Genomic DNA, 19,838 nt, shown 5'->3' with positions numbered 1-19,838 from the left:
CTTATGAGGATGGTATATTATTTCTTCCATTTGAGTGATGAGGAAAGGGAGACACAGGGAGATTAATCAACTAGTAAGGGGTGGAACAGGCAGTATTTGACTGTAAGCAGTTTTCTTCTAGAGCCCAAGCATGATCATAGGCTGAATACTATATTGCTTAAAAAGAGAACAAACAAACTCTGCCGGCCTGGTCTTCTAAAGTCTGGCTCTAATTTCTGTTGGATTCTCTCTCAGCATTCCTTAGCAAGAAACCCATGCTCATACAGATTAACTCACTCTGCCCTGAATACAGCTTCTATTATTCTACCTCCAAACTTTATTCCAGGCTTTTCATGTTTTCCACCCTAGTGAGGACACTGCCATCTTGTCTAAATTCTACCCATCCTTCAAGATTGAGCTCAAAGACCAGTCTTGCCACAGAGTCTTTAACAGAAGACTATATTATAGCTATCAGCTTTACCGTTGCCATGAAACATACAATCCTTTTATTATGTATTTATACTCATTAAAAACACTTATTGAGTACTTGCTATCTGTTAGGTATGACGTGGGTACGATGTATAGAAAAAAAAGAATAAGCAGATTCCAGTCCTTGAAGATCTCACAATGAAGCCTAAGTGTTTCGTATGTTATTTAGGAGGTAGTACAACTAGATTATAAATTCCTGATGAACAAATTCTGCTTATCATTCTCCTACAGCACCCATGCCAGTGTCTCAAACAGTTCTACATAAATACTGAAGGGCTTAATGGTTAGCCCTAAAGTGATGATTGCAGAATAAACTAACCTGGATTACCACATTTGCCTTCCTAAATACAATAACGAAATTTAATAAAATAGCTTTCTTCCATTTGTTTTACAGGAACTTTTAACGTCAAAACCAAAGCACAGGGCTTCCCTGGTGGCGCAGTGGTTGAGAGTCCACCTGCTGATGCAGGGGACTCAGGTTCGTGCCCCGGTCCGGGAAGATCCCACATGCCGCGGAGTGGCTGGGCCCGTGAGCCATGGCCGCTGAGCCTGTGCGTCCGGAGCCTGTGCTCCTCAATGGGAGAGGCCACAACAGTGAGAGGCCCATGTACCACAAAAAAAAAAAAAAAAAAAAAAACCAAAGCACACCAGAAGTCCATGCTGGTTTTCCTAGAACTCTGCTTCTGCCTTTTACATTAAGAATATCTCTTTTCATTTGCCTCTTTTAGAAACAAAACAAAAAGGAAAAACAAGGATGTATGAATCAAAAGCCCTCTCATTCAGGCATGATAGTAGATCATAATACTATGTTAAACCAATATCATAGAGATAAAAGATATTTGATGGCAGTAGTTTCTTTCTTTTTATTGTGAAAATAAAAAACAATAGACTACATCTCAGCCTAAGAACTATTCACATTTTGGGTCAGATAATTGTTGCAGAGGCCTGTCTCATGCACTGCAGGATGCTCAGTGATATCTCTGGTCTCTATCCACCAGATACTGGAATAAACATTCAAAAGTGTTTCTAGACACTGCCAGAGGTCCCCTGAGGGACAAAATTCTCTAGTTGAGAACCACAGCTGCACTTTATAAATATGAATTAAATCATTACTTATTCTATGAGCACTTAACCTGCAAATACTGAAATATACTTACATTCGGAGATCCATAATTCTCAAAGTACTGTCTTTGGTATGAATTAACAAACGTTTTCCGTTGGGATGAACCTCCAAGTAACTTATTGGAATCCCCTTAAACTCACTCTCTTTAATTTCCTAAAATGATTTTAAAAAAGATTATAAAATATTACCACTGTAAAGTCTGTCTACAGTTAAGCCCTTTTAAGTGTACAAATTTAATTTTAAGATGTCATTTTCAATTGCACAATACAGGATGTTTTAAAATTGTTAGCAAAATTATTCCAAGTAACTTCAGGTTAAGGACAAAAATAAAGCTGCTAAAATGTATTTTTTGGTTGTTATGTAACACCATATTTAATTAGTGTTTTTGTAGTATATTCCCAAACAAGAAGCACTTTCTACAAACACATCTTCTAACACTACACTGTCTGTTTATCATCAGATAAGAAACTTTCCAATTTTTATAAATTCAAAATTAAATATAGAATTAGCTCTCAAGTTCTATTTTAGTCTCAGATTATTTCTCCATACATCTATTTCCACTTGTCCTGAAAAAGGTAAATTATCAGCATCTTATTCTGAAATAACTTAGTTTAGATAGTAATTTTTTTTGTTTGGATACTTAAGGCAGCTAAATCTTCTACTTATAGAAGAAGACTATAAGTAGGCCTGATTAATGATGTCAAGAAAGACACAAACACTGAAGGAGAATCTGCCTGAACAAGCCGTGTATAAGGACAATTTCCAAAGGTTCTTGTTTCCATTAACAGGAGAAAGAAAAAAACTGCAAATGCAAAACTGCTTAAACTAAAGTCTAAAGAGTCAAGAGAGGGTCTGCTTTAACCTGTAGGCAGAATTCTGAATTAGCCTTCTTCTCCCTCGAGGACCCCTTATTATTCTTGCTCGCTTCTCTTAGAGGGTCTCCTCTTCAGAGGTGGGTTGGCACCAGCTGAGGTGGGGTACAAACTGCTACAATCCTAGTATCAGCAGCTGAGCCCCTCCTACCGCTATTTGGTGCTAAAACCTGCTGTCAGCTTTTTACAAGTTACAGAATAAAGTCAAATACTGATACCACAGATGGGGATTTTACTGAGCCCAACTACAATGATTTGGAGGTGGAGATGCACTACTGAAGGTGTGAGCAATTGAAGCACCACTTACACAGATGCAAATGTGCAAAATCAAAACCAAGGCTGCATAACAAGTTAAGTGTTAGGTACAGGTTTGAGAAAGCTGCTGGTAGATTCAGTGTTTGTAGTATCTGTTAATGAGTTCCTTCATATTTTTATCATATTCATGCTCAAGCCCTAGTTCTAAAGACCACACGCTATACCAAGGAGTGTGTGCAACAGCACATGGACACCTCATCTTAAGGGACAGATGTGTATAACCCAGCATCCTTCCCCCCACTGCTGGTTGAAGAGAACCAAGTAAGAAATCGCAGTCTCCCATCTGCCCTAGGACATAAGCTACTAAAAAGACATCCCAGCTCATTTCCTAACTTTCTATTTTCGACTGTCTCAAGTAACCACCAGGAAGCAGATTTCCAAGGTATATTTGCCTTTTGGTTACTATATTGAGGTAAAGAAACACATGATTTTTTTTTTTTTTTTTTTTTAAACATCTTTATTGGGGTATAATTGCTTTACAATGGTGTGTTAGTTTCTGCTTTACAACAAAGTGAATCAGCTATACATATACATATGTTCCCATATGTCTTCCCTCTTGCGTCTCCCTCCCTCCCACTCTCCCCATCCCACCCTTCCAGGCTGTCACAAAGCACCGAGCTAATATCCCTGTGCCTTGCGGCTGCTTCCCCCCAGCTATCTACCTTACTACGTTTGTTAGTGTGTATATGTCCATGACTCTCTCTCGCCCTGTCAAAACTCACCCTTCCCCCTCCCCATATCCTTAAGTCCGTTCTCCAGTAGGTCTGCGTCTTTATTCCTATCTTACCCCTAGGTTCTTCATGACATTTTTTTCCCTTAAATTCCATATATATGTGTTAGCATACGGTATTTGTCTTTGTCTTTCTGACTTACTTCACTCTGTATGACAGATTCTAGGTCTATCCATCTCATTACAAATAGCTCAATTTCATTTCTTTTTAAGGCTGAGTAATATTCCATTGTGTATATGTGCCACATCTTCTTTATCCATTCATCCGATGATGGGCGCTTAGGTTGTTTCCATGTCCTGGCTATTGTAAATAGAGCTGCAATGAACATTTTGGTACATGACTCTCTTTGAATTTTGGTTTTCTCAGGGTATATGCCAAGTAGTGGGATTGCTGGGTCATATGGTAATTCTATTTGTAGTTTTTTAAGGAACCTCCATACTGTTCTCCACAGTGGCTGAACCAATTCACATTCCCACCAGCAGTGCAAGAGTGTCCCCTTTTCTCCACACCCTCTCCAGCATTTATTGTTTCTTGATTTTTTGATGATGGCCATTCTGACTGGTGTGAGATGGTATCTCATTGTAGTTTTGATTTGCATTTCCCTAATGATTAATGATGTTGAGCATTCTTTCATGTGTTTGTTGGCATTCTGTATATCTTCTTTGGAGAAATGTCTATTTAGGTCTTCTGCCCATTTTTGGATGGGGTTGTTTGTTTTTTTGTTATTGAGCTGCATGAGCTGCTTGTAAATTTTGGAGATTAATCCTTTGTCAGTTGCTTCATTTGCAAATGTTTTCTCCCATTCTGAGGGTTGTCTTTTGGTCTTGGTTATGGTTTCCTTTGCTGTGCAAAAGCTTTGAAGTTTCATTAGGTCCCATTTGTTTATTTTTGTTTTTATTTCCATTACTCTAGGAGGTGGGTCAGAAAGGATCTTGCTGTGATTTATGTCATAGAGTGTTCTTCCTATGTTTTCTTCTAAGAGTTTGATAGTTTCTGGCCTTACATTTAGGTCTTTAATCCATTTTGAGCTTATTTTTGTGTATGGTGTTAGGGAGTGATCTAATCTCATACTTTTACATGTACCTGTCCAGTTTTCCCAGCACCATTTATTGAAGAGGCTGTCCTTTCTCCACTGTACATTCCTGCCTCCTTTATCAAAGATAAGGTGTCCATATGTGCGTGGGTTTATCTCTGGGCTTTCTATCCTGTTCCACTGATCTGTCTTTCTGTTTTTGTGCCAGTACCATACTGTCTTGATTACTGTTGCTTTGTAATATAGTCTGAAGTCAGGGAGCCTTATTCCTCCAGCTCCTTTTTTCGTTCTAAAGATTGCTTTGGCTATTCGGGGTCTTTTGTGTTTCCATACAAATTGCGAAATTTTTTGTTCTAGTTCTGTGAAAAATGCCAGTGGTAGTTTGATAGGGATTGCATTGAATCTGTAGATTGCTTTGGGTAGTAGAGTCATTTTCACAATGTTGATTCTTCCCATCCAAGAACATGGTATATCTCTCCATCTATTTGTATCATCTTTAATTTCTTTCATCAGTGTCTTATAATTTTCTGCATACAGGTCTTTCGTATCCTTAGGTAGGTTTATTCCTAGATATTTTATTCTTTTTGTTGCAATGGTAAATGGGAGTGTTTTCTTGATTTCACTTTCAGATTTTTCATCATTAGTATATAGGAATGCCAGAGATTTCTGTGCATTAATTTTGTATCCTGCTACTTTACCAAATTCATTGATTAGCTCTAGTAGTTTTCTGGTAGCATCTTTAGGATTCTCTATGTATAGTATCATGTCATCTGCAAACAGTGACAGCTTTACTTCTTCTTGTCCAATTTGGATTCCTTTTATTTCCTTTTCTTCTCTGATTGCTGTGGCTAAAACTTCCAAAACTATGTTGAATAAGAGTGGTGAGAGTGGGCAACCTTGTCTTGTTCCTGATCTTAGTGGAAATGCTTTCAGTTTTTCACCATTGAGGATGATGTTTGCTGTGGGCTTGTCATATATGGCTTTTATTATGTTTAGGAAAGTTCCCTCTATGCCTACTTTCTGGAGGGTTTTTATCATAAATGGGTGTTGAATTTTGTCGAAAGCTTTCTCTGCATCTATTGAGATGATCATATGGTTTTTCTCCTTCAATTTGTTAATATAGTTTATCACATTGATAGATTTGCGTATATTGAAGAATCCTTGCATTCCTGGAATAAACCCCACTTGATCATGGTGTATGATCCTTTTAATGTGCTGTTGGATTCTGTTTGCTAGTATTTTGTTGAGGATTTTTGCATCTATGTTCATCAGTGATATTGGCCTGTAGTTTTCTTTCTTTGTGACATCCTTGTCTGGTTTTGGTATCAAGGTGATGGTGGCTTCGTAGAAGGAATTTGGGAGTGTTCTTCCCTCTGCTATATTTTGGAAGAGTTTGAGAAGGATAGGTGTTAGCTCTTCTCTAAACGTTTGATAGAATTCACCTGTGAAGCCATCTGGTCCTGGGCTTTTGTTTGTTGGAAGGTTTTTAATCACAGTTTCAATTTCAGTGCTTGTGATTGGTCTGTTCATATTTTCTATTTCTTCCTGATTCAGTCTTGGCAGGTTGTGCATTTCTAAGAATTTGTCCATTTCTTCCAGATTGTCCATTTTATTGGCATAGAGTTGCTTGTAGTAATCTCTCATGATTTTTTTTATTTCTGCAGTGTCAGTTGTTACTTCTCCTTTTTCATTTCTAATTCTATTGATTTGAGTCTTCTCCCTTTTTTTCTTGATGAGTCTGGCTAGTGGTTTATCTATTTTGTTTATCTTCTCAAAGAACCAGCTTTTAGTTTTATTGATCTTTGCTATTGTTTCCTTCATTTCTTTTTCATTTATTTCTGATCTGATTTTTATGATTTCTTTCCTTCTGCTAGCTTTGGGGTTTTTTTGTTCTTCTTTCTCTAATTGCTTGAGGTGCAAGGTTAGGTTGTTTATTCGAGATGTTTCCTGCTTCTTAAGGTGGGCTTGTATTGCTATAAACTTCCCCCTTAGAACTGCTTTTGCTGCATCCCATAGGTTTTGGGTCGTTGTGTCTCCATTGTCATTTGTTTCTAGGTATTTTTTTATTTCCTCTTTGATTTCTTCAGTGATCACTTCGTTATTAAGTAGTGTATTGTTTAGCCTCCATGTGTTTGTATTTTTTACAGATCTTTTCCTGTAATTGATATCTAGTCTCATGGCGTTGTGGTCGGAAAAGATACTTGATACAATTTCAGTTTTCTTAAATTTACCAAGGCTTGATTTGTGACCCAAGATATGATCTATCCTGGAGAATGTTCCATGAGCACTTGAGAAAAATGTGTATTCTGTTGTTTTTGGATGGAGTGTCCTATAAATATCAATTAAGTCCATCTTGTTTAATGTATCATTTAAAGCTTGTGTTTCCTTATTTATTTTCATTTTGGATGATCTGTCCATGGGTGAAAGTGGGGTGTTAAAGTCCCCTACTATGAATGTGTTACTGTTGATCTCCCCTTTTATGGTTGTTAGTATTTGCCTTATGTATTGAGGTGCTCCTATGTTGGGTGCATAAATATTTACAATTGTTATATCTTCTTCTTGGATCGATCCCTTGATCATTATGTAGTGTCCTTCTTTGTCCCTTTTAATAGTCCTTATTTTAAAGTCTATTTTGTCTGATATGAGAATTGCTACTCCAGCTTTCTTTTTGTTTCCATTTGCATGGAATATCTTTTTCCATCCCCTTACTTTCAGTCTGTATGTGTCTCTAGTTCTGAAGTGGGTCTCTTGTAGACAGCATATATAAGGGTCTTGTTTTTGTATCCATTCAGCCAATCTGTGTCTTTTGGTGGGAGCATTTAGTCCATTTACATTTAAGGTAATTATTGATATGTATGTTCCTATTTCCATTTTATATATTGTTTTGGGTTCGCTACTATAGGTCATTTCCTTCTCTTGTGTTTCGTGTCTAGAGAAGTTCCTTTAGCATTTGTTGTAAAGCTGGTTTGGTGGTGCTGAACTCTCTCAGCTTTTGCTTGTCTGTAAAGGTTTTAATTTCTCCATCAAATGTGAATGAGATCCTTGCTGGGTAGAGTAGTCTTGGTTTCAGGCTATTCTCCTTCATCACTTTCAGTATGTCCTGCCACTCCCTTCTGGCTTGTAGGGTTTCTGCTGAGAGATCAGCTGTTAACCTTATGGGGATTCCCTTGTGTGTTATTTGTTGTTTTTCCCTTGCTGCTTTTAATATGCTTTCTTTGTATTTAATTTTTGACAGTTTGATTAATATGTGTCTTGGCGTGTTTCTCCTTGTATTTATCCTGTATGGGACCCTCTGTGCTTCCTGGACTTGATTAACTATTTCCTTTCCCATATTAGGGAAGTTTTCAACTATGATCTCTTCAAATATTTTCTCAGTCCCTTTCTTTCTTTCTTCTTCTTCTGGAACCCCTATAATTCGAATGTTGGTGCGTTTCATGTTGTCCCAGAGGTCTCTGAGACTGTCCTCAGTTCTTTTCATTCTTTTTTCTTTATTCTGCTCTGCAGTAGTTATTTCCACTACTTTATCTTCCAGGTCACTTATCCGTTCTTCTGCCTCAGTTATTCTGCTATTGATCCTATCTAGAGTGATTTTAATTTCATTTATTGCATTGTTCATCGTTGCTTGTTTCATCTTTAGTTCTTGTAGGTCCTTGTTAACTGTTTCTTGCATTTTGTCCATTCTACTTCCAAGATTTCGGATCATCCTTACTATCATTATTCTGAATTCTTTTTCAGGTAGATTGCCTATTTCCTCTTCATTTGTTAGGTCTGGTGGGTTTTTATCTTGCTCCTTCATCTGCTGTGTGTTTTTCTGTCTTCTCATTTTGCTTATCTTACTGTGTTTGGGGTCTCCTTTTTGCAGGCTGCACTTTCGTAGTTCCCGTTGTTTTTGATGTCTGTCTCCAGTGGCTAAGGTTGTTTCAGTGGGTTGTGTAGGCTTCCTGGTGGAGGGGACTAGTGCCTGTGTTGTGCTGGATGAGGCTGGATCTTGTCTCTCTAGTGGGCAGGTTCACGTCTGGTGGTGTGTTTTGGGGTGTCTGTGGCCTTATTATGATTTTAGGCAGCCTCTCTGCTAATGGGTGGGGTTGTGTTCCTGTTTTGCTAGTTGTTTGGCATAGGTTGTCCAGCACTGTGGCTTGCTGGTCGTTGAGTGAAGCTGGGTGCTGGTGTTAAGATGGAGGTCTCTGGGAGATTTCCACCGTTTAATATTAAACACATGATTTTTAATACAAATAATACACTGCATTGTAGACTCAAATGATTAGAAATGGTGCCTTTGGAGCCTTGCCAATCCTTTAGGTATCAATATGTAAGTAATTAGAAAGTTCTTTTCGAAGTGTATGAAATTAGGCTACAACATGAATCCCAAACCATCATTCATTAATCTGACAGACTAGATGAGAATGACTAAAAATAGAATAGACTGGTTTTTAAACAGATCTGACAGACTCAACAGATTTAACTAAAGTTCCTGGAAATTCTTTTTCACGTAGAATGTCTTTTTTTCAAACAGGGACAATTATAATCTATTATGAAGAAGAACAAAACTGAAGAACACAGGTATAGCATGTAAGACAAAAATTATATCAATACATATAAAAACAACTCAGGTTTAATGATTCATTTTGTATTTTTAACTTAAACATACTAAATATGCACCAACAAAGTTGCTTGGTATACAAGCCATCTTTAAAACACTCTGCTTCAAAAATGAGATCATTCATTTGTTTCTGCCAATTTAGTATATCTCAAATGAAATAATTACTGTGATTAAATGATAGGCCCTCTCATACTTATATAATCTTGATCACATAATTTTGAGGGATAGCACTGTTAACAAAACCTTGAGCACAGTGTTTTTAGTGATGTTATTAGACCAAGAAAAAAATAATATGAATAGCGAAAATGTAAGTTATTATGTATAGATGGTGATATAACATATACCTCATTTTGCATAAATTTCAGTAATGGATCCCTGAATACCACAGGGCAAATTAGGGCTCAAAAAAAAAGAAACAAAAGCCTGGCCAAAATGAAGAAAATTTCACTACGTCACTATATTATCAATTAGCCATCAGGAAGACATGATAATTGACTTCTCAGGGACTGAGAAAAATTTAATTTCTTTGAAAAGAACGAACGGAATGTCCTGACATCTTTTTTTTTTTTTAAACATCTTTATTGGAGTATAATTGCTTTACAATGGTGTGTTAGTTTCTGCTTTATAACAAAGTGAATCTGTCCTGACATCTTAAAGTCATGCGGTTCAATTTTTTCCCCCATTTCTTTAATTAAATCCCCAAATATGAAATGGCTCTATACCTTATTTACACTCCAGTGACGCACTGAGTGTTGCACATCATTAACTTTGACATATGTATTCCAAACAACAATCACGCCTGTGCAGTCTCCTGAATACATGTGATGACCTATTTAAAAAAATAAAACTACTTACGTATAAATGTCACAGAGAGGTTGAAACAAATATTATGAAATTGGGAAAACACATCCCAATAAAACAAAGAATTGAAGGGCTAGTAAAAGGCATTACAGTTTTTAAAAAGTCCAAAAGGCAAACAATCAGATCCCAACTATCTTTAAATGAATTCTTCACCCTTTTGAATTATTTTTGATGATTTATTTCCCTTTGTCACCTACCTGAATTTGAATACAAAAAGAAATGAGCATCTCAGTTTATGTGTATGTGGCTCAAATTCCAAAGCTAAACAAATTATTTGAAATATCCAATACGATCTGTATTGCTCACCTTTATTAACCTATATAATCTATTTTATATCCCTGGAAAAACACCTATACTCTAATATATACTGTTAGCATAATACCTGAGACCTGGTAGGAACTCAAAAAATGACCAGGGAATGAATAAATTAATAAATAACAGGTGCTTCAGTTCAGCATCATTTCTTAGAGTCAAACCATCTTACAGTTGAATGGGACCTCAGAGATCATCAGATTCAACTTCATAACCCGTCAGGAATATCTTACAAACCATTATGAACAGATGGTTGTTCAGCAACTGTGAATGTAATATTTTACACAAAAGCAGCTTATTCAACTGATGAAATGCTCTGTATATTAGAATGTTCTTTCTAATTCTAAGCAAAGAAAATCTGTTTCTTGCAGCTTTGGCCCTACTTCTACCTACAGAGCGACGTAGAAGGACTTCTCTTTTTTCCACATCTTAACCAAATATTTGAAGAAATTCTTCATCTCTCTTTTATGAGCTACTTCTATTATGACAGAATTTTCAGACGCCTTTCTACCCTTGGTTGACCTTTCCTGAATGTGTTCCTACTTATAAACATCCTTATGGTTGAACTGAGTACATTAGCAGTATTATCATTTTGATCTGGATCCCATACCAATTTATTATAGCTATACACACCTAGTATGTGAAATAATAGAAAAGGTGACTATTTAATAATGAATTTCTTTATTATTCCAGCTGACAAAATAACCTATATTTTATGTCCTTTAAACACTATCCATAATACTCATATTCTAAGATTAAACCTTTAAATAATTGCAAATCTCCCTTCTATATGTTTCTGTACTTTAAAAAAAATCCTGTTGCTACATTTAAAATATATATTTTCAATATTCCTCTGGGATTTCCACCCCCCATCTTCCTCATTTTTACCCTTTACATAAAGCGGCCCTTTAAAAAACCTACTAAGGGAATAATCACCAATCCAATAAAATATATTTTGCAATTTGGAACAGGACTGGTTGTTACAGCAAAGATTAGTTGAATCAAAGTGTTCAGAAATTTATTGACTTCAAAATTAACTAACAATTCCCTCAGTGCCAAATTTATGCCAAGGTCTATCATATGATCTTCAAAATATGCATAAATCTAAATATGCACAAACATTTAATTTTATCTGATACATAAAGTCACCCTCAAGCTTAAATAATTATTATCCTAGTGAAACAGAAAATTTTTCAAAATTCTTCATGTAACTAGCCTTACTGGCATATATTCTTGGACATACCTTCAATATCAAAACAGAGAGAGTTGATGAAACTCTGGTGAGCGTCAAACTGTCGGATTAATATGGCAGGATCCTCTCTCATATCAACTTTCCATATACGTATCACAGAATCATAGCATCCTGTAACCACCAGCTCTTTTACAGCTGGGTGGAATTTAGCCGTGTAAACAAAAGAAGGATGAGGTAAAACTCTGAAAGTATTTGTATTGTTTATTTCATTTTTCCATATCCTGGAAAAGGATAAAAAAGTTACATATCGCTTCTGAAAGGTAGACATTTCTCTAAGAACCAATATGGGCAATGGACTTTATAAAAGTAAGCAAGTTACAACAACCAGTGGTAAATTTTATAACAGTAAAAATAATGTGATGACATTATTTGATAGCCAGATTTCTTTCAGTTTGACAAAGCTATTTCTTATAGTTATTTTCAAGCATAATGGTTAATTCCTCTACTAATTGTAATCTATACTGTAAAATGAAAAAACTGTACTTGTATATGTCTGTACTTTTTAAACCTACCTATTTTTGGCACTGAGTAAACACATTGGATAGTTGGTAAAATACTGCATTTAAGTAAAAAACAAAACAGAGGGAGAAATTTCAATGATTTCCCATTTAGGCTGTGTATATTGTTTTTCCAAAGTGCTTACAGTTGAGGGTTTAGAGAATAGGGTACTCTATTAACTTTATATTTGTAATTTCAAAGCATAGATAATGAACATAAACATTTCAAAGACTTAGAAGGCACATTGAAATTACTATATAAATACTTGAGTAAAATAACATTAAAATCATTACAATATTTTATAGAAAACAGGCTATCTAACATCGAGCACTCACTTTATGTTTAATACTCTTGTTATCTCTTCCTTTATATAATAGGTGATTTAAAAGAAATTAATACTGTTATTGCTACAGTCTTGACAAGAGTAAACTCTAAGAGTTAAACTATCATGTTAGATACTCTGCAAGTCAATATGCAGAAATAGGCAAAATCTAGGAACAAACAGGTGCTTTGTGAGTGTGAAGCACTCGATTTTTAAAAATTTAAGTTATCAGAATTAGAAGAATTTATTAACTTTTTAATATGGGGATTTATAGTTCATCCTTTTAATTACTGTCTAAGAACTGAAGCAAATTAAGTCTTTTTCAAAATTATCTATAAAAAAATACAGTTGCTATTCAAGAATAACATTCTATAAGTTTTCTCAGCAGCTGCTTAAAATACAGGATATGATCTTTAATTACTAAGAATCCAACCTAATAAATGAAGGAAGTGAAAGAACATGTTTTCAAGTAAAAGTAAAGCATGTGTGTCACTGCATAAACATTTTTACCACAGTGATACTTTCAATGAACATATGTAACATGAAATATAGTACTTATAGAAAGAACAAAATCACTAATTTGGAGGGAATATTAAGGAGAATGCTAAAAGATAAAAACTTCAGTGGGCTGCTAATAAATCTCAGCGGCATTATCTGAAATACTATATAACAAGAAGAAATGAAGCAACTGTACCTTAAAAACAGCTCAATATAATTAGAACAGACACAATATCTTAAAATAAAAATGAAGCTTTTTACACAAAAGCGGAATCGGTACCAATGATGGCTTTCATCACCCAAGCAATGGTAGAATCCAAGATCAAAAGAAATGTATTAATGGGTTTGTGAAAAAAAATCAGATTGACCGTAGACAGAGAAGAATGGTGATATACAAATCTGTAAAGACCAGATGAACACACACAAAAATTATCAGAATTAGGAAAGAAAAAAGACATTCCAAAGTTAAAACAGTATGTGTGAAGAGAGGGCAGAGTGGGGCCTTCTGGGTCTATCTGGGAGCCATTACACATGGATAAGTCTTTCTGATTATATTAGGAGCTGCTGATCTGTAGTGTTCTCAAATTATACTGAAGATAACTAAAGACGGAGATTTAGGTTAAGCCCATCTGGCAGAGAGCTAACCAGTGGAAAACAGTTACTCAGGAGACGCTAACAATCACAGGTGACAGTGACCCCAGAGGATAACAGAAGACCTGGGCAGAAACCCGAACTCCTGCCACTTCTGAGCATTAGCAACTCTGGTTCTCTTCCTTTTGACTTTAGCTCATTCAGTGTAAGTATTCTTCACCTCTTTCAAAAACCTCACTGTCTCTTTTGTTCTAGCCACAGTGTTTCTCTCTTCACTCAGTTAATCCTTCACAACAGTATTTTTAGGATGTAAAGGGTCCTAAATTAGTATCAACTTCCAAGCTACATAAAGAAAAAAATATCCTTTACTACAATATATGCTGTGCGAGGAAACCCAAGTTGACTTCAAGAAATGGTAAAATCTGAGCTGGGTTTTAAATGATGACTAGGAGCCCACCCTGGCTTATAAAAGGCATTTAGACATGTGTTGAGTGAATGAGTTGGGCAGGAAGGGGAGGAGAAGGGCATGCATGTCAGCATAGGAAGAGCCCACAGGTAACATGGAGATGCCAAAGAAGATAAGATGCTAAAGGTATTTCAAAAGATTGTGTGGGTGAGGCGGAGGGTACATGGGAAGTGCACAAGGGACGACAGAAGGTCAATGAGGGTCATGCCTGTCATGCCACACTAAGGAACTGGAATATTTTCCAAAGCGCAAAGATTTTTAAAGTCAAGACATTATGAAAGATGGTTTTGGAAAGAAGTTTAGCATAGCAGGGATGGAGGAGCTAGAGGGTGAACACTGGGAAAGCTTAGCAGCAACAGTTTAAGCAAAAGATAACAAGGACTTGAATTAAGGCAACAGCAGTGAGGACGGAAAGAACGTGACAGAATGTGAGACTTTTAGGAGGTAGAATTAATATAATTTAGAACTACCTGTATGTAGAAAAGAAACATGAGTACTACCCTGAGTTCCCAGCTTGGGAGACAGGGTGGATAAGGATGCCATTAAAACTATATGAGGGCTAAAAAAGGAAAACAAAATTTGGTGATTTCCGTTATGGATCTGAGGTGCAATTGGGCAATCCAGACAGAAGTGTGTAATACAAAGTTGAATTCGGAAAAAGATAAGGAGCTCCAAGTCATTAGCATGTAAGTGAGATTCAAAGCCAAGGAGATGAGAGAGACCAGGATAAGCACACCAAACCACAGAAGACATCGAATAAAGGATCTTGGGGATAAGCATTTACAGAGAACAGGCAGAAGAAAAGGAACAAGAGAATGAGAATTGGTCAGACTGATAAAAAGAAAAGAGAAGAGGTTGTCAATGAAAACCATGACTTGAAAATATTTCAAGACTGGTCAATAATGAATTATTGCAGTGAAGGCGAACAGGGTAAGGACTAAAACTAGCCAGTGGGTCCGAAAATTAGTAAGAAACTGCAGCTCTCTCAAAGGAAGTTTATATAGCACGCTGGAAGTGAAAGCCAGACTAACTGGGGGAAAGTAAAGACAGTGTGTATAGGATGCTTCTTGATGGTGTAGAAAGAAAAATAATGTGGTCGCCTGAAAGGCAGGAGGAGTTTAGAAAAAGATTTCCTTAAGATAAGGAGATTTGAACATACTTCTAAGATGAGAGGAAAAAATCAATAGAGGAAGATACTAAAGAGACAACAGAGGTAGGAAATAAATGTAACAGATTAAAAAAGTAACTTTAAAAATATTTTATTGTGATACTTATTAAATTGGAAGGGGCTAAATTATTTTCAAAACTGACATTTTGAACAATGCAAATAGTTGACAATCTATTAAGCTCTTAAAACATAAGGTGCATATTCATTTACTGACCCTACACTGTGCATTGAGCAGTACCATGTCCTGGCCTCTGCATCCAGCTAACAGTGGAGGTGGAATCCCTGCCATCAAGAGTTTATATTCCAGGAAAACTCTCAGTTCTTTAAGAACTTCATCTCAAAATATTAATCAAAGAGTGTACAAAATGATCATTTAAAGACAGTGAGGACTAGAAACATTATATATTACATAAACGAAATATATTTAACAGAATGCCTTTATGAAAAACGTTTTCATTACTTCTTATTTAATCAGTGAGTCTGTATGATGCATGTTTATGACGGTTCCTTGATAAGCAAAACATCACTGAAGCATAAGAGTAGTTTTATCACTTTATATTCATTCTCTCTGCTTTCTTTGAGGGCAAGCAGCATACACAGCGAGTACTTCTCAAGGATACTAACCTGGCAGTGCCATCAGATGACGCAGTAAGAATATAGCGATCATCTTTTGACCAGCAAAGATCATAAATGATATTGAGGTGGCCACACAATTCTCTCATGAAACGTCCAGAAGGAATTTCATATACTAATGAAAATATTCAAAAATTAGTATGTTTCCAGACAGAGGATTCTTAACTGAATAACATAAAAATTCATAATTTATAATCATTTGTATACCAGGTAAGCACTGTCTGTAAGAATATTATCACCAAAGACATATTCAGTATTAAAAAATTTCAAAGTCTAGGGCTTCCCTGGTGGCGCAGTGGTTGAGAATCTGCCTGCTAATGCACGGGACACGGGTTCGAGCCCTGGTCGGGGAGAATCTCACATGCCGTGGAGCAACTAGGCCCATGAGCCACAACTACTGAGCCTGCACGTCTGGAGCCTGTGCTCCGCAACAAGAGACGCCACGATAGTGAGAGGACCGCGCACAGCAATGAAGAGTGGCCCCCGCTTGCCACAACTAGAGAAAGCCCTCGCACAGAAACGAAGACCCAACACAGCAAAAATAAATTAATTAATTAATAAACTCCTACCCCCAACATCTTGTTAAAAAAAAAAAAAAAGTCAAAATCTACTTAAAAGTAAGTTTTCACTTGCTTTAGACACAAGAATTTACATACCGAAAATTTTATAATGGGCTACAATTAACAATTATTCTTATCTCTTCAAAGCAATCCTAATAATCTTTGATAATCAATTTATTAATCTAATAACTTTAAAAAAATATTTATTTATTTAGGCTGTGCCGGGTCTTAGCTGCGGCATGCGAACTCTTGGTTGTGGCATGCATGCGGGATCTAGCTCCCCGACCAGGGATGGAGCCCAGGCCCGCGGCATTCGGAGCGTGGAGTCTTACCCACTGGACCACCAGGGAAGTCCCTCAAATAACTTTTAAATTGCAATTCACTTCAAAGATTCTGTAATTTGGTCTTTCATGAATAAGGTATTATTTTATCTGAAAATCAATCAAATTCCAACCAAAATTTAACTATTCGAAGCAATGAGAAATTTAAACTGTGCTATTGTGAGAAAAAAATTCTAATACTAAAGATGATAGACACTATTGTGAGAGAATGAACAGAGATTTAATCTGATAAACAAGGCATTGTGGTATGGCTATGTTACATACATACATACATACATACATACATACATACATATATATATATATATATATATATATATATATATATATATATATACAATGAAATCTAAGATAACAACTTAACACAGAAAATACTCTCCAAGTCTCTACTTCCACCTAGTGGTAAAACCAACTGCTCTTTAAACTATCAAGCAGTACACAAGAACTTCTGTAATAGCAAAATGAGGACCTCGGAAGATCTGCTTCCCCATAAAAGCAACGAGAACACCGGCAAAAATTGTCAAAATTAACTTTTTCAGAACTCTGGAAATGAAAGGCTCGCAAAAATCTGAGGAGCATTTATTAAAGAAAACAGCTGAATCTTGGTAAGAACACTGAGCTCTGCGGTGTTTTAACTTGTCCTGTTCCCATTCCCCTCTCCCAAGCTCCAAAGTGGACTTCAAAACCAACAGCCTTGAAACTACAAAGAAAACCAGCAGCCTAGCAGCTATGGGATGGGGCAGAAGAGACCTGAAGATCTCCAAAGCCCCATCTCCAAGATTTATCACTGCTGGACAGCTTGGCAGCTCCCGGAAAGGCTCCATTTTCAGGGCTTGGCTTTATCTGACCTGGCTCTGAGCATGATCTGTGTGAAGAGCTGAAACTCTAGGGTGCATGAAATAATCAGTGGTGTGGCTATCTGACACAGTGATACCAGGTGGGCCTAAGAAGAAGCTGACCAAAAAATTCAAAAGGAAAAACCGGGAATGAGATGTTCATAGGGCACTTTGAAAAGCTCCAATACATTCTGGGGAATCTAGAAGGACACGTACACATGAAAGGCTGTGTATATACTGTGCAAGAAAGACCTGAAAGGCCCTGTCTCTTACTGTGAGTGCCCTGAGGGCTGTGCAAGTAAAGGCTAAGGCAAAGTTGTAAACTCCCTACCTTAGAATTGAAAACACACACACACACACACACACACACACACACACACACACACGGCACTTCAGCACAGGCTGGGAGACCCATTCACTCAGGCATTTAAAAATCCCTCTCTAACCACTAGCGGACCACTAAGCTAACCAAGCAACGACTCCAGGGGTAAAACCTGACAAAGGATAAAGACCACAGAATTAGTCCAGGAACATCACTAAACAAACAACAACAAATCCCAGGTGGACAGATGGAGGGGGGTAAAGAGGGGAATCTGATTTCCAGAGTTGCCACATTGTAATATTTAAAATACCTAATTTTCTAGGGAGACATACCCCTAAAGAAACCCCAAAATAGTAAAGTATGGCCACACACAGGGAAAAAAGCAGTCAACAGAAACTGTCTATGACACTGGTTTCCCAGATAAAGACTTTAAATTCACTTGTGTAAACATGTTCAAAGATATAAAGAAAACCACATCTGAAGAACGAAGGTGTGAGAATTATTTCTTAGCAATTAATAGAGAATATAAAAAAGGACCAAACGGAAATTCTAGAGTTGAAAAGTACAATAACTGAAATAAATAATTCACTAGAGGGGCTCAACAGCAGATATGAACTGTCAGAATAGTCAGTAAACTTGAAGACAGGTCAGTTGAGATTATGCAGTCAGAGGGGCAGAAAGAAAAAAAAAAACGAAGGAAAATGAATAAAGGTGCAGAGACCTGTAGGACGCCATCAAGTGTACCAATATAGAAATGATGGGAGTTCCAGAAGAAGAGAAGAAATAGAAAGGGGTAGAAAGAACATTCGAAGAAATAAAGATGAAAAATTTCCCAAACTTGTGAAAAACATCAATCTGCACATCCTAGAAGCTAAATGAATTCCTAGTAGACACACCATAATCAAAAAACAACAACAAAGATTCTTCTTTTGTTTTATGAGATTTAAGCAGTAAGTATATCTAAATTCAAGTTTTTCTTTCTTTCTTTTTAAAAAGTATTTATTTATTTGGCTGTGCCAGGTCTTAGTTGCACATAACAAATTTGAGGGCTTTCATAATCAAATTATCACTACTATCAACTGACTAAAATTGGATTAAAATTCGTCAAGAGATTTATTAATCCTTCATGTTGCAAAATTTCTATATTTAAAGTAGAAAATGCTTTAAAAAATACCTCCTGAATGTTTTAAAAATAAATTTATCTTCCTTCATTTGATCATTTTCATTCTATTTCTGGACCTACATTGTATAGCAAAGTGCAAAATTATTATAAAAGAATTGTTACTTTACTTGAGGAAATCTATTTTAATTTAGTAGTACTGGTGGATGACTCAAATTAAGATTTCAATGAATTTTAAAAACCAAAAATCATCCTGCGTATAGACTACAATCAGCTTAAACAGAAGGATCATTACTCACAAATAATTGGATACCCATCCCGGCTGGCACAGGCTGCTGCTAATATTCTTCCATTGTGGGAGAAAGCAAGACAAAAACATCCTCGCTCTCCTGCATTTAGTGAGAAGAGGTGCTTGTTTGGGATACGGCAAGCCTGAAAAACATACATTTTACTAATACAGATGAAGAAACATGAAAATATGAAAGCTAGCTGTTAACTTCAATTATTGTAGCTGTTGCAGTTTCTGGTTTTTTAAAAAGTCCCTTTACTGTGACGCAGAGGAAGAAGAAAGCAAGTAAGCAAATGATGGAAAACCATAGTAAATTACTTTCAAAGCAGAGAATCACTTTCAATTCTCCAGAAAATTAAGTGAATTTATACTCCATGCCTAACTAGCACTATTCACCCAAAATATGAACAGAAAATTTCAATATCTGATACTCTAAAGCTGTCACTACCACATTATTTTTATACAGCCACAAAAATGAATGTATGTTACACCCTTATTTCATGACAGCAACTAATAAGTGATTTTTGCTGAACCATAAACTTGTTCTGAGTCTATAAATGCCATATAGGCCTAGCTGAAGTCCATGATGTATGAATATTCATTCTCTTTCTTTTTTTCTCTCTTAAA

The 19,838-nt window shown here is 36.3% G+C and overlaps 1 protein-coding gene across 6 annotated transcripts in view; it reads right to left on the bottom strand.

The window, feature by feature from the left end:
• AHI1 (Abelson helper integration site 1) overlaps positions 1–19,838 on the bottom strand; it is a 215,963-nt gene that overhangs the window by 151,634 nt on the left and 44,491 nt on the right. For all 6 annotated transcript variants that reach the window (XR_004352596.1, XR_004352595.1, XM_032651704.1 and 3 more), the window contains 5 exons: positions 19,222–19,354; positions 15,735–15,858; positions 11,559–11,788; positions 9,865–9,971; positions 1,626–1,744 (listed from right to left, as the gene is read on the bottom strand). Coding sequence is in view for 4 of the 6 variants with exons in the window: in XM_032651704.1 (XP_032507595.1) it covers positions 1,626–1,744; positions 9,865–9,971; positions 11,559–11,788; positions 15,735–15,858; positions 19,222–19,354 (713 nt within the window). In the remaining 2 variants the exon portion in view is untranslated. The remainder of the gene's footprint in view (positions 1–1,625; positions 1,745–9,864; positions 9,972–11,558; positions 11,789–15,734; positions 15,859–19,221; positions 19,355–19,838) is intronic.

This window comes from Phocoena sinus, chromosome 12 (assembly GCF_008692025.1).
Source record: "Phocoena sinus isolate mPhoSin1 chromosome 12, mPhoSin1.pri, whole genome shotgun sequence".
Lineage (NCBI taxonomy): Eukaryota > Metazoa > Chordata > Mammalia > Artiodactyla > Phocoenidae > Phocoena > Phocoena sinus.
Note: the sequence above shows the minus strand (reverse complement) of the source record. Positions and strands in the feature narration are given on the sequence as shown.